This window comes from Capsella rubella, unplaced genomic scaffold, assembly GCF_000375325.1.
Source record: "Capsella rubella cultivar Monte Gargano unplaced genomic scaffold, Caprub1_0 scaffold_3, whole genome shotgun sequence".
Lineage (NCBI taxonomy): Eukaryota > Viridiplantae > Streptophyta > Magnoliopsida > Brassicales > Brassicaceae > Capsella > Capsella rubella.
Genome location: NW_006238921.1, coordinates 3,577,603 through 3,592,067, shown reverse-complemented (window position 1 = coordinate 3,592,067; position 14,465 = coordinate 3,577,603). Strand labels below are relative to the sequence as shown.

The window sequence follows — 14,465 nt, the reverse complement described above, 5'->3', positions numbered from 1 at the left end:
ATCTCCCTTTTCACGACCAAACCGCTGACGCAACCAAACTCCAAAAATAAATAAATAAAAAAACTAAAAAAAAGATAGAAAAAAATTAAAAGTCTCTCTCTCTCTTTCTTCTTCTTCCGTCTACTTCTCCTCCATCTCCTTCCAACTCTCTCTCTCTCTCTATCTATCTCATTCTCTCTCTCTCTTCATGCCCGAGCGCATCGGGTCTCAAAATCCATTGATGCAGACCTCGATCCTTCTCTAGTAGAACTGATCTATACATCTTATTTATACAATCTTCTGATTACACTTAATCTGTACAGCTATGGCCGCCGCAACCGTTTCCTCTAACCCTCGCACCGTGGAAGAGATCTTCAAAGATTATACCGCTCGTCGTACTGCTCTTCTCCGTGCTCTCACTAAAGGTCTAACCTTCAAATCCCCTCCCCCCTCTAAATCTCCCAGATTTCTTCGTAATGCCTTTGGATTTTTTTCCTTAACTGGTTGGTTTTGTTTTTTTTTGTTCTCCAGATGTTGATGATTTTTACTCTCAATGCGATCCGGGTAAGAAAAATTTCGATTTTTAGATACCCTTTTGTCTCTTTTTTGAGATTTGATTCCAAATTGGTTGATGTTTGTGTGTGTGTTTGGTATAGAAAAGGAGAATTTGTGTTTGTACGGACACCCTAATGAGTCATGGGAAGTGAATCTACCAGCTGAGGAAGTGCCTCCGGAGCTACCTGAGCCTGCGCTTGGTATCAATTTCGCTAGAGATGGTATGCAGAGGAAAGATTGGCTTTCTCTAGTGGCTGTCCACAGTGATTGTTGGTTGCTCTCTGTTTCTTTCTACTTTGGAGCTCGCCTGAATCGGAACGAGAGGTATTTTCTCTTTTAATCCCTTTTTTCCAACACAATTCGATTGAGCATTCTCATTGTTTTGAGCTTTGTGGAGCCAAGTCTTTCACTTTTCAATGGGTTCTGTGTTCTTCTTTCATGAAACCCAATACTTGTTTTCCTGTTATGTTCCTTAGCTCTTCTGATGTGAAGTAAATATTGATACTTTGTGATCATTATGGTGTTTTGCTTGAAATGAGATTGTCTTTGAATGTTATTTTGTCACCTTTGATGTTTGTGAATCATTTCCATCTTATGATATGTTTTCGACTGGCTCAGACTCATATATATGGACTTCTTGTTTGTTGCATGACTTCATCTATCTTAACTTTTCTCAGCTTTTTCTGGCATGTAAAACTAGATTACGTTATTTGTCATACTTTTTTTTTCTCCTTAACCTTACATGCCTTCCGCCTTGTATTGATATCTCAGAGCTGATATTTTATAGAATTATGTGGCGAATTTCACCATTTCATTGTTACATCTGAACACATATCTTTGTAAGTTGTAACTATGGAAAATCCCAAAAATTATGCTGAAAAAGGTTTTGTGAAAGTTGAATGCCGACCAAAAAAATTGCCATAGATTAGTACTAATGAGATCATATCACAGTCAATGTTTGAACAATCGTATTTTGGTTATTATCTTTTTCATTGTTCTTCAAGATTCTCGACTTTGTTTGATCGCACTAGTAGTTGCATTATATATTAACAAGTCTCTAAAGTGATGGTTTATCTACTATTGTAGCTCTCTTATACTAAGTAAAAAGCATTTGGTAGATGCAGTCCCAAGGATAGGGAATCTAAACTTATGTAGCTACAAACATATATGCTAGAATCCTAGATAAACATTACAATTGTTTGCTGTATTGATATGAAGATTCTCTTATCACGTTTTTCCTTTCTGCTTTCTAATATAGTTACTTAGCTTCTCTCAGCCACCTTTTCCTATGTGTTGTTTACTCATTGAGTTATGTCATTTGTTTGTTTGCAGGAAGCGGCTATTCAGTCTGATCAATGATCTCCCAACTCTCTTCGATGTAGTTACTGGTAGGAAACCAATCAAAGACAACAAGCCAAGCTCAGATTCTGGAAGCAAATCCAGAAACGGCACTAAGGTACATAGGAAAAGAAGCTTCCGTTTTCTTCTTTTTTTTTTTTGTTCTGTAGATATTTTGGTTTCTCTCCTTGAAAACAAAAAACAAAAACGGATTTGCAGAGATCAATAGATGGGCAGACAAAGAGCTCAACACCAAAACTAATGGAAGAGAGCTACGAGGATGAGGACGAAGAAGATGAGCATGGAGACACTCTCTGTGGAAGCTGTGGAGGTAATTACACAACTGATGAGTTCTGGATTTGCTGTGATGTTTGTGAACGTTGGTACCATGGGAAATGCGTTAAGATAACTCCAGCCAAAGCAGAGAGCATTAAGCAGTATAAATGCCCGCCTTGCTGTGCCAAGAAAGGAAGACAGTGATGGTGATGAATTGATGATGACCACCTCTCAGAGAGGCTCTGGTTCTTATGTTTTAATCCATATGTTAATCAACTTTTTTTTTTCTTTCTTTTTCTTTAACCTTTTTAATTTAAAAGCATACAAAACTCTCTCTTTATATCTCCACAAAGGCACAAAGGGATTTCAAGAAGTTGAGAGAGAGAGTAGCAGCTGTTTGAGTAATATTATTATTATTCATATAAAAAGAAAACCATCAAATGTGTCATGGGATTTGTATCTATATTAGTCAAATCTTTAAGCATTGAACTGTATTTTACACTTTTAATCTTCTCTTAGGTTTTCTATTTATCTTAAGAATATTTCTTTCTTCACAATTTTACAGAAACTTGTCCAAAATATTGTGAGATATCAAGGCGGATTTGATAGTCTTCTCATTTGGCTTGAAAGGGCCAACATGTTTTGCAAGTTCTAAAGGGCACGTAAATGGGATCGCAATCTTGTAGATGAGTTTTATATACATATAGTTTTGTAATTAAATATCTGTCTTTAAAACACACAACACAGAAAAGAAAAAAAAAAGAAAAAAAACTAGTGATGTGTTCACTTGTTAGTCAATAATCTATATAATCATTGTATATTTATCCAAAATAAATTTTATAAATGTATTTCAAATGGCTAACCTAAAATAAAATTTACTCACCGAATATTATAATACTATCAAGTAAAATTTATATTCATCGACTGCAAATCAAAAACTATGATTCGATAACATTGACAACGATTTGTAACTTAGTGGTGGTTTTGGTTTGTGCTAATGTATTGTAGTTTTTTTAAAACAAAACAAATCATCAATTTAAAAGAGTGATCATGTATGTTTATCAAGAAAGACAATCTGCAAGAATAGCCAGCATGAGGCTCACACTCACAAGTCACAATACATACAATTTTAGATTTGGGTAGTAGAAGTGTTACTATAAGTCCGTCCAGTCTTCTTCGTAACCGCTAAGTTAGAAGCTCCCAAGTCTCAACTATATATTATAAAGAACTTAGAGCGGATCTAACAAGATTCTGTAACATATATGGTCAACACGAATTATCCTTTTTTATATACACTACATCTTTAAATACTAGTTATATAAGTTGCGTTCACATGTCCGTCAATTTGTATGCAATTCTTTTTTTTGAGATTTTTTGTTTTTGTTTTTCTGATATATATATGGATTAGTTGCTCAATCAATACAGAGAAGACTAATACCGATAAGCTCCATTATTAATGTTACTAATCATAGAGAAAGGCATGATTATTTATTAGCATGCTTCAACATTAATCACGGATACAGATTAATTATATTAATAAAACGACATACTTAGCGAGTTTACATAACAGAATACGACAGAACCCAAAATGTAAATACATATAGAGAGAAACTACATTGCAAGGTTCATTACACACTACATTATTGGTATTTAATTGTTTTACTTTGATATATATATATATATGTTCGGCGGTCTTTGGGATCTCTTGGTGGTTCTTTGGGCTTCCATAGCTTGATATCCTTCAGTATACATATAGGGAATTATTAAAAAGATTAATGTATATAGATGCACACTACTGTTAATTAATTAACTGCGTTGCATAAGAGAGAACTTACATTTTTGTGAAGTTCATATCATTTAACGAGGGGGTATATGAGACTCAACGAGGGATTTTCCACGTGGACCTTGCGTCCTAATGAAGAGTCTGTACTGATCAAAGGTCATGGGAGGATACAGAGGAGGCATCGTAGAGGTGACAAGTTGTTGCATTGGTTGGATCGGAATGTCACTCTTAGGGTTGTAGAAGAACGCTAGTGAAACCCTTTCTTTTTCCGAATTCACTGTCACTCGATGTTCCACGCTCTTGTACTTCGAATTGCTTAGTATCTGCTCATTTTTTAAAACACAAATTGTTTGTTAGTAGCATAGCTTTATTTTTGCATACAAAACAAAAAGTATAGCTTTATCAAATTACTTCTATTACATATATGACTTAATATTGTTCGTAATCAAACGTAAAATCAATGACCATCCTTTTGTAATAATGCTCAATTTGTGCATGCGCTTTCAACAAATAATTAGTTTGTGGTATTTTTTTTTTACAAATAATTTAATTTTTTTTGTTGTTGTATTTTGCAACATGATTATTGTCTTATGAGTGTACTCTTAAAAGTTAAAACGACAAAATATACTTCTCCATTTATTTATATAAAATATTATCGTCTTATATAAAATCCAATCACTTGATGCTATGTACGTAAATGACATATATAAATCATTACCACTTTTTAAAGAAAAATCTCTACTATATTTAAAATCTATTGGCCTGAGGTTTTATTAAAACGGTTAGCTACATATTGCTATTTTAAGTCATCTCTAAAACGTGGAGCTACAACTAGGATCCTCTATCAAGTAGCTCTCAGCACCAACTATCTCAAGACAATAATTAGTGTTTTATCTTTTTTTTGTCAACATTTCATCGAGTGTTGATTTAAGTAGCATCAACATTGTATTTATATTTCTTAGTGGCGGAATGTCTTTTTTTTTTGTATGTGTATATTGTGTAGTTAATAAAAATATTGGAAAATATAGAATTGAAACTTAAGAGAGAAAAAAAATTAAAGCAAAAACGTTTTGTAAAAAAAGTTTACCTGAACTTGATCGCCGATATTGACGATGAAAGCGTTGGGGTGAGGATTGACAGTGATCCACGTGTCACCGTGACGGACTTGAAGGCCGGTGACTTGTTCGTCCGGCAAGAGGATGGTAATGCCGCCGGGATCGGAATGAGGAGAGAGGCCGAGGGCAAGCTCAGGTTGAGGACATTTTGGGTAATAGTTAGCCCTCATACATGCACCAACGCCATCTCCACCAAATGCTTCTTGAAGCTGTTCTTCTTTCAGCCCCAAGTTTGACGATAAGATCGCCATGAGTCTCCCGCCTAGCTTCACTAGCTCCTTCCCGTACTCATCAGTCACTTCTCTAATGTCGTCCATTTCAAGAAGAAGAAGAAAAAGCATTATACATCAACTCTTTCTTAGACAATACGTTAATTTAATTAAATATATTCACACATGGTAGTATATAGTATATAATTAACATGATCGCCAATCAACATAACAACACATGAAATCATTTTGTTTTATAAATTATTTTTGAAAGACCAGAATCATAGTTTATGGTTCCTTATTACAGAAAAAAATAAAAATAAAATAAAAAATATAAAAAAATAATAATAATTCATAGTAGTTTCTGACCAGAGTCTAAAAAACTACCCCATAAATGATCGGATTACACTAGTTATAAATTCCCAAAACTTGTTATCTAAACAAACTCATAGATAAGTAAAAGATATAGACTCTATACTATAGAGGCTTAATTAGTTACCTAATGTTGGAAGGTAGAGAAGGCCATTTGTTGAAATCCTTCAAAGGAAGAGGACGAAAATGGAGAAAGTAATAATCATTCCAATCAAGAATGGCTCCTTTCTCTACACCCAATCTGCTTCCGTATCCTTCATAGGTCCTTGGGGAGTTTGAGTGAACTTCTTTGTCTTCCACGGGCAAGTTGAAGAAGCTTTTCCAAGTTTCTCTAGCTGCGTCCATCAACTCCGGCTTCACCCCATGGTTGATCACCTGTAAATTTAGAACTCGGCCTTAATTATAAACAAAATATTATAAGCCGACACGTATTTCTAAAACTAGGAAAAAAAAAAACATACAAAAGTGAATAGAACCGAACCGTAAAAGTGCAGTGCGATTCATACCTGAAAGAACCCCCATTCACGGCATGCCTCCGATATCTTCTTCATGTCGTCTTCGTTGCCTAAGAAGAGGCTGTCTAGGTCTATGACCGGGATATTTAAGGCAGCAGCTTCCGGTTGGTGGTTGGTGATGGTGGTTTGAGGGCGTTGAGATGGCGGCTTGATGTAACGGTCGGGTACGGTGCTGAGGTTGCTCTCGGCTAGGGACTGGACTCGGACGATGGGTTCTGGCCACGTTTCGCCAAGGCCATTCTTGTTCTTGGCTTCGATCTTGATCTCCTTCGTGTTCTTGTCTTGGTCACTCATGTTGTCTGTTTTGACTTCTTGTTCTTGGTCGTTGAAGCTGTTCTTGCTCACGGTCTCGACCTTGGTCTCGTCTTGGTTGTTCATGTTTTCTGTTCTGGCTTATTAGTCTTGCTTTTTTTCGTCTACTTGTTCATGAGAAGTTGTAAGTGGTGTTATATATAGAGGTGGTGTGGTTTACTGGTTAATTAGAGAAAAAGAAGGAGAGATAGGAGTGAAAGAAGAATTGGTTTAACCAAAATAAATAAATTATGAATATTAATTAGCTTACGAACAAACTCGGATTGACATATTTCAGACTATCCTCGTGAATCCGAATAGAAATTAAATTACTTTGTAGAAAGTGTAACTGAAGAGATTGTAACTGATGTTGGAATCAGTAATCGTAACCGATGAGGGAATCGAATAGAGTCCATACAATTGTAGCTGTGTGTTTGTTATTTACTTTATGAAAACGTTTATTAAATGTGCTTTTTTGATACGTGGTAAAAAAAGGTTGAAAATGATGTGAAGGGATTTCAACTAATAAGACGTTGAGTTATTAATTATTTTTAGACATATATGATAGTAAATCCAAATCTGAAAAGTACATTTTCCAATGGCAAGTTTTTTAGCTTGCTAAATAATTTAGAATATTATATAGGGGATATGTGGAAGTATTTTTTTCTTACAATTTTATAAAGGCAATATGACACTACATAGTTCTTCTATATATATATGTATGGTGAAATAAACTGCATGGATCTTGTAAGAAGAGTAACAACGGCTGTAACTAATAACTATATACAAGTCTCTGTAATGTTATTCTGTCCATTTTAAGTAGACATATTTTTTCTTGACAGATTATAAATTCACTCTTTAGTTTCGCGATCTCTGCATAATTTACTTCTGCATGTGTATAAATGGACGGTTACATGCATGTTGACTTATCTATCTATATATTTTATGCCACTTAAAGGTGACACTTGTTGAATATCAGAATATTATAACTAACTTTAAGAACTACAATTAAAAACTCAAGAGTAAAAAAAAAAAAAAAAAAAAAAAAAAAAACTCAAGAGTATCATCAAAGACGATTATTTTTGTGGCATGCAGTAGTAAAGTAGGCGCCCGCAGATTATTTTTGTGGCCTCACGCTCGTTGTGTGGTATATTCAACGTACCCCATCAAACTTTTTCTTGTTGATTGTTTTTCTAAACCATATTTACTTAAAATAGTTTAGTTCAATATTACTTTTGTTGGATTGTTTAAGTGGGGTGGATGCACAAATAAACTTACCCAAAAGAGAAATGTAACATGGGCAAAACTTGTATTAATAAGGGGATGGTTCGTCGTTGACCACTTGACCATCTAAAGGAGAAGGCCGACTTCCCAATAATGGAAACATGGTTCATTGAATTTGGAATTGGAAGGCACATGTACTTTACTAACCAACTACTTATTGTGTAACAAACGTACTAAATTCCCATTTCTCAAAATTTTCAATGAACTAAATTTAGGGATGTTAGGAAGAATAATTATGGTTGTGTTGATATATTATGTGGAACATAACCTAAAATAATGTTTGGACACTTAAGAAACAGTACATTAGCTTAAACGAAAAGCAAAATATCTATTTATAAAAGTTGTAAGTTGTTTAGTTACCATGTTACTAACAAATCATGTTCTATTTACACAAAATACTTACTCTTTATTTGTATGATGCATTGCATATTGAAAAATTACTTCTATCTTTAGAATTTGGAGAAAAAATAAGTTTCGTCTAAAACATGCTAACACAACACCAATTGAGTATATTATATAGCTTCAGTATCGAAAACACATTTGTTGTTTCCATCTGATTGTATTCAGAGATACAGACACTAACTGGTCTATGGTAGGTGACAATAAATTGACAGTAAACAAAAAAAATCAGCTAGTCAGAAATAGAAGAACTTCACAGCTTCTCCCTCTATCTCTGCCTGCTTCATTCAATTTGCTCTCACTTTGATATCTCCATAGAGGTTTGGATCTGCTTTATAGTATACAATGTCTCCTTCATCGCTCACGTAATGATCTTCTTTAATACTTTTTGATAGAATTTCCAGTAAATGTAATGGCAAAGGTCCAGACTTATCAGGCTCCCTGTAATACTTCCCTAATACTGGTTTAGCTGCCTCCGTCTGCAAAACAGAGGAGCAAGTAAAAAAGCAAAAGCTTTTAAGCATTTCTCGCATGAAAACTGATATTACCAACACATATACAGTCCATTAGTTTACGTTTCGATTACTTACTGCTTCTACAAGATGATAATGTGGGATCTGCGGGAAAAGATGATGTATCACATGCGTTCCAATGTCATGATGGATGTTATTGATCAATCCATAGTCACGATCCAATGTTGTAAGTCCTCCTCTCAGGTAACTCCATTCCTGTTGTGGGAGAATCATAAGATTTACGAAGCATTGGCTTTTGACCTTCAAAGAGAGAGAGCACTATAGTGAAAGAAGAGATTATGCATATTACCTTCCCACGGTACCAAGGGAGCTTGTCTTCATGACCGTGGTGATGCAGGTACGTGACAAAGTCCAACCACATTACATTTATCTGTATTTGACATAAAAACAATTTTCGGGTTAAACAGGTGAAATAAAACACAAATTGCTTAGTATGAAACAGGGGAGTTCACAGCAGCGCATTACCCAATAAGGAACTACGTAGAGTTTGAGCATTTGAATTGGACCAACCACGAAGCTGAGACAGATAAGCAGAGCAGCCATTGCAGTCCAACAAGCCGTAGAAGTGAGGACATCCTGTTTCTCTTTAGGGAGGAACAAGTCGCTGTCCGGATGGTAATGAGAACCCTTTTTCCCCGGACTTCGAGCCCACTGAATCAGATGAAGAAACATTAGCCTGCTTACTTAATGTGTCATCTTAAGTTAGGGTAACAAATAAACGAGCTTTACCAAGTAGAAAGGGTATGCGAGCATCACGAGAGGCAGTGTAAATCTAAAGAATCTAGTCGGTTTGTCCAAACTCTGGTAGATTTTCTCAGACATCTGTAATCACGAAAACATTAAGAAAACATCGTCTAAGAAACACCAAACGATCAAAACAAGATAACCAAAAAGCCGGATTGACTTACAGGATGCCAAGATTCGTCGTTCTCAACATGTCCATGGTTCTGGTGGTGAGTTCTGTGACTAATTCTCCTGCAGACCAAGAAAAATAATTTATTTTACATGAAGAATATGAGATTCTGAAAGTGGTTATAGAGAAGAATGATATGAAAGCAAAACTCACCAGCCATGGTAAGGTACCAGAATAGATGAATGAAGAAGATGACCCACCACACTATTCAACCTCGGATCATTTGAGAAGCTACCATGTCCACTGCAATGTGATGAACAGAAATTAATAATTTTGTTGACAATTCAAAGGAGATTACACAGTTTGGAACCAATAACCAGTTGCCAATTGGGTTGGTCTACAAGCAACATGATGATGATGATGAAGATGATAATGACAGCTTGTTACCACAGAAACCAATTATGTCCAATAGCAATTGAAGAGATAGGGGAACAAAGATGTAAACCAAGATTTGAGTTCAATTGGTTCCAAATGAATCATCCAAAGTTGACCAAATCAGAGGATACAAGACTAAAACAAGAGGAGAAAACAACAAAAATAAGAATTAAGGTTTTTTACCAGTCATGACCGAGAACAAAGAGAGCCCAAAACATGGTTCCTTGTGCGAGCCAATAGAGAGGCCAAACAATCCAATTGTTGAGATAAGCAGCTCCAGCAGCCAATGCAAAGACGATAGCGACATCTCTCACAACATAGCTCATAGACTTCCATGGGTTCTTAACCCAACAATGCTTAGGTATAGCTGCTCTAATATCCGCTAAATTGAACGGAGGAGGCGCACCTGGGTCAAACCTCTGCTTATCCTCTTCGTGTTCTCCCTCCAATGGAGACTCATCAACTATTGGTGTCGTCAATGGCACGCTCACATTTAACCCCCAATTCCTCCGGAACCTATCTCGTGAATTCAGACCAATAGCTAGAGGAGACGATGTTTTGGAAGAAGGAGACGACAACGATGGTCTGAATTTGAAGATGGATTTGGAGACGAAATTGGATCTGGGTGTTGTGTAGATTCTGGGGAGAGGTCTTATACCACATTCTGATAAGACCAAGTTCGCCATTAGAGCTCTCTCCCTCCCCAGAAGTGAAAAGGCTCTCTCTCTCTTTTTTTGGTTTCTGTTAAACGAGTGGTGGTGATATAGGGAAGGAGCGATAGATAATGTTGTGAGATTTGATTATTATATGGTTCACTTGGTTGTGAAGAAAGAGAGAGAAAGATGTAAACTTGTGCTGCTTATTGTCTCCCCAAATAACTATCTCTATCTCTGGTTCACACGCTATAACAAAAGTATCTGCAACTAGCAAGGTGAAGGAAACTTATTACTTAACTAGTGGTCGGTCATATGAGATCTTTTTGTGACGGTCAATTTTGACACAACTAAGGGTTCAACACGGATTTGATTCATCTCCTCGTTTTAAATTCTTTGTTTTATGAAATGATGTCACTTATTAGTTTAAAGCCTTTGAGAAAGAAAATTAAAAAGTTTAAAGAAAAATAATGAGGCATATGTTTCATGACCCTAACTTTTAAATGACGGTAGCAAATATTATACACATTATATTAGTGACTCTATAACATTTGTTAGACAAAAGAAAGAGGAGTTTGGTGAAGAAACCTATTTTGAGAATTTGAGTCAATTACGTTTCAGTGTTTCACACTTACTTATTGCTGCTTTACTTTGATGGGTACAATTACAAAGACATAACCAATCTCAAACTACTAGTCAAGGTACATGGTCATGTAATAAGGCTTAAGGAAGGCGTGCGCCGTGGACGTGGACGGTGCACATAAATTTGAAAAAAACAAATAAAAAAAAAGTTGGCCCAAGTGTACGAGTTGGAAAATTAGTTGGACCAAATAAGACGGCCAGGCTGAAATATATATTATTAGCCCAAGCCCAGCTTACTAAGACTAACAATCAGGACCTCTTTTCAAATAATTATAAAATTGTAATTTGTCAAATAATAAGTTTGCTGGCCGAAACGACTTCAAAAATTGGTATACTGCTGTTGTGTGAATCTCTGGTTCGATCACCCAAACGACTTCAAAATTGTAGCCTCAAACATATCCTATCATCCTGGTTCATTTCATTCATCAGTCCTTTCCTGCTCATTGAAATTCCATGAGACGACGACGTTCTCATTTCACGCAATTCATGATCAGAGTGGGTCTTGATTAAGTTCCCTTCATAATCGTGGCTTGGATTAGCTTCTAAAGATTATGAGTGCAGTGAACAAAATATTCTGAAATGGAATTGTGTTTTTGAATTTATCACTATTCATTTATTATTCTCAACCAATATCTACTTCCAATTTATCACACATTCGATAGACTGTATAGTACATACTGCGTGGACCACCGTTATCTCAAATCTCAATGGCTACCTTTCACCTCCTGGCTCCTGGCAATCTGATTCAGGGGAAAAAAAACAAAATATGTCAAAAGTTTTTGTGTTACTTAGTATTTTAATTAGGATACTTAATACTTACTATTCCGTATTCGTTTTGCTGGTTGTATTTTTTTATGTTCGTGCTAACCGTATAACTATACTATATATGAGTACAATTATGTCTATAAAGGTTGTATCACTTCTCGTGTAAGTCACACATGGTCCAACCATATCAATATGACATAATTAATTCGCAAATTATTACCTATAGTCTGAACCTAGTCTGAAACTGGGGAGTAACGTACAAGCGGTCATAAGTTGACCCCAAAGTTAGGGTTTTTGTGTTTACCGGTCACCAAGAACAAAGCAAGCAAGAGGTTTTCTTAATTAACCCAACAAATTATATCCTCTATATATGAACAGATGACCCCCACCACCAGGGTCGATCCCTTGTAAATTTGACAACAAAATAATTATAATAACTAGAGAGGATCCCATATTTTATTTTATTTTATTTTGGGCAAAGAGAGGATCCCTAGTTATTTGTTGTGGACCTACTACATAAAAAGAATGAACGTGCTGTATATTTTTCTATAGAGTTTGATTGATAATGAGACAATGCAATTCAGTTTTCTTTTTTTAAGGAAACAATAAGTCATATCAAAATAGTACAAAACTTATTAATGATAATTGAGAACATCATTTTTGTTATCAACTTTAGATTAATAACCATGCATGAATATCAAGTGGTTGGGCAAGTCCCTCATGCTTTGTGATGTAATTTTGGGATGGATGGATACTAGTGTTTACAACATGGGTTAATTATTGTAGTCATCCAAAGCCACTAATTAAGCCAGTCCGACGTAGCATAGCAGTACGTAGAATCTTCACAACAAGGTAGTTCACAAAACGACGCCGTACTCAACTTCTCATCAATGTCCATAAAACAAGTAATCAAATCCTCCTCTTCCATGGTTATCAGCATATTCTCTTTAGCACTGGCTTCTCTTGGTTGTTCGGTCAATATCAACATCTTGATCTTGTCGAGTCTGTATTTTCTCGAGGCGATACCAGCAGCGAGCTTGTTAAGGAGACGTGCAAAGCCAGTGGAAGAAAAAGTAGTGCTGGGTGCCGGAGACGGCGACCTCGTTGACGTGGAAGTGGCTTCGTCGACGGTGACGAGTGCTGGCTCAGGAGTCATCATTGGGTCGGTTCGTCCTTTAGCGAGTCTTTTCTTAAGACATGAGTTCCAATGGTTCTTTATGTCATGGTCTGTTCGGTTCGGTATTTGCTTAGCTATTACTGACCACCTTTGTAATTTATTATGTATCATTCATCAAATTTAAAAGAAAAATATCATATTGCTATATACATAAGAATGTAACGATGCATAATCCTGTTAACGATTTAATTACAAACTAAATTAATTACCTGTTTCCAAGAAGAGCATGGAACTTAATGATTTCTTGTTCCTCCTGAGGAGAGAACTTGCTTCTTTTAATCCCAGGTCTCAAATAGTTCAGCCACCTTAATCTACAACTCTTTCCACATCTTTGCAGACCTGTTTTTTTTTTTATGCATTTGAATATTAGAATTATCAGAAACTAAGGTATTGTTACTTTAACATGATGGCAAACGTAACAGAGAAATTAATTAGAAATTATTATACAAACAAAAAAATTGAACCTTTTACTCCATCAAATTCAAACAAACTAAAGAAAACACAATGAAAGATAATGCATACACAGATTTATCAACAACAAAAAAAAAAAAAAACTCGTAAAATCTATCTTTGGTTTACAGAACTATTATAATTTTCTGTAAATTTCATATAATCGTAAATTTACATCCAAATAAAATATTATTTTCTAAAATTTTCTTCAAGAAATCTCTTTAAAAGATGCATTATTCAAGAAAGCTAAAACAAACATACTCAAAACAAAAATCTTTAGTCCGACACAAACTGGAATATCTAAAGATCATATATACTTTCATATTCCACATATATAATATATAAAAGAACCTAACTTTGAAAGAGTCGACACAAACATATGTAAACATATGGTGTGTAGATTCATACCGGCTCTCTTAGCCAATAAACCCCAGTTGTCGAGACCGTTTTCTTCGATGTAAGCGACGAGCTTCCGGTCTTCCTCAACTGTCCACTCTCCTCTCTTCATCCCGTCGACGTCGAACCATGTCATCCTCCCCATTTTCTGTTTTTGGTTTTTGTACTCTGGTGAGCCAAATCAGATCTCAGCATGAATTACGTATCCCGTCAACTCGAGTCCTGATGATCCTCTTGATGAATCATCTGCTTTTATGATAAGTATACTCTTGTTATAAATAGTAATTCTTATTCAGTGACATATCTATATATGTGACTCTCTCTCTCTCTCTCTCTCTCTCTCTCTCTCTCTCTCTCTCTCTCTCTCTCTCTCTCTCTCTCTCTCTCTCTCTCTCTCTCTCTCTCTCTCTCTCTCTCTCTCTCTCTCTCTCTCTCTCTCTCTCTC

The 14,465-nt window shown here is 35.7% G+C and overlaps 4 protein-coding genes across 4 annotated transcripts; 1 reads left to right on the top strand and 3 right to left on the bottom strand.

Moving 5' to 3' along the window:
* The first annotated feature begins 119 nt into the window (after positions 1-119).
* On the top strand, positions 120-2,581 carry LOC17893930 (PHD finger protein ALFIN-LIKE 2). Its single transcript, XM_006298356.2, has 5 exons — positions 120-404; positions 511-543; positions 636-858; positions 1,867-1,990; positions 2,092-2,581. Exons 1-5 carry the CDS (start codon positions 305-307, stop codon positions 2,350-2,352), a joined length of 741 nt encoding a protein of 246 aa, XP_006298418.1. The 5' UTR covers positions 120-304; the 3' UTR covers positions 2,353-2,581.
* Positions 2,582-3,617: 1,036 nt separating this feature from the next.
* Positions 3,618-6,600, bottom strand: LOC17892242 (probable 2-oxoglutarate-dependent dioxygenase At3g111800). The gene is made up of 5 exons (XM_006300128.2): positions 6,134-6,600; positions 5,755-6,002; positions 5,019-5,349; positions 3,984-4,254; positions 3,618-3,887 (listed from the first exon to the last, which is right to left on the bottom strand). Exons 1-4 carry the CDS (start codon positions 6,518-6,520, stop codon positions 4,006-4,008), a joined length of 1,215 nt encoding a protein of 404 aa, XP_006300190.2. The 5' UTR covers positions 6,521-6,600; the 3' UTR covers positions 3,618-3,887; positions 3,984-4,005.
* A 1,593-nt stretch (positions 6,601-8,193) lies between these two features.
* On the bottom strand, positions 8,194-10,807 carry LOC17891716 (sn-2 acyl-lipid omega-3 desaturase (ferredoxin), chloroplastic). The gene is made up of 8 exons (XM_006297603.2): positions 10,121-10,807; positions 9,716-9,805; positions 9,558-9,624; positions 9,379-9,471; positions 9,115-9,300; positions 8,939-9,019; positions 8,707-8,844; positions 8,194-8,595 (listed from the first exon to the last, which is right to left on the bottom strand). The coding sequence occupies exons 1-8, from the start codon at positions 10,621-10,623 to the stop codon at positions 8,404-8,406; spliced, it is 1,350 nt and encodes a 449-aa protein (XP_006297665.1). The 5' UTR covers positions 10,624-10,807; the 3' UTR covers positions 8,194-8,403.
* Positions 10,808-12,653: 1,846 nt separating this feature from the next.
* On the bottom strand, positions 12,654-14,355 carry LOC17893664 (transcription factor MYB106). The gene is made up of 3 exons (XM_006298370.2): positions 14,033-14,355; positions 13,384-13,513; positions 12,654-13,262 (listed from the first exon to the last, which is right to left on the bottom strand). The coding sequence occupies exons 1-3, from the start codon at positions 14,163-14,165 to the stop codon at positions 12,797-12,799; spliced, it is 729 nt and encodes a 242-aa protein (XP_006298432.1). The 5' UTR covers positions 14,166-14,355; the 3' UTR covers positions 12,654-12,796.
* Positions 14,356-14,465: the final 110 nt, after the last annotated feature.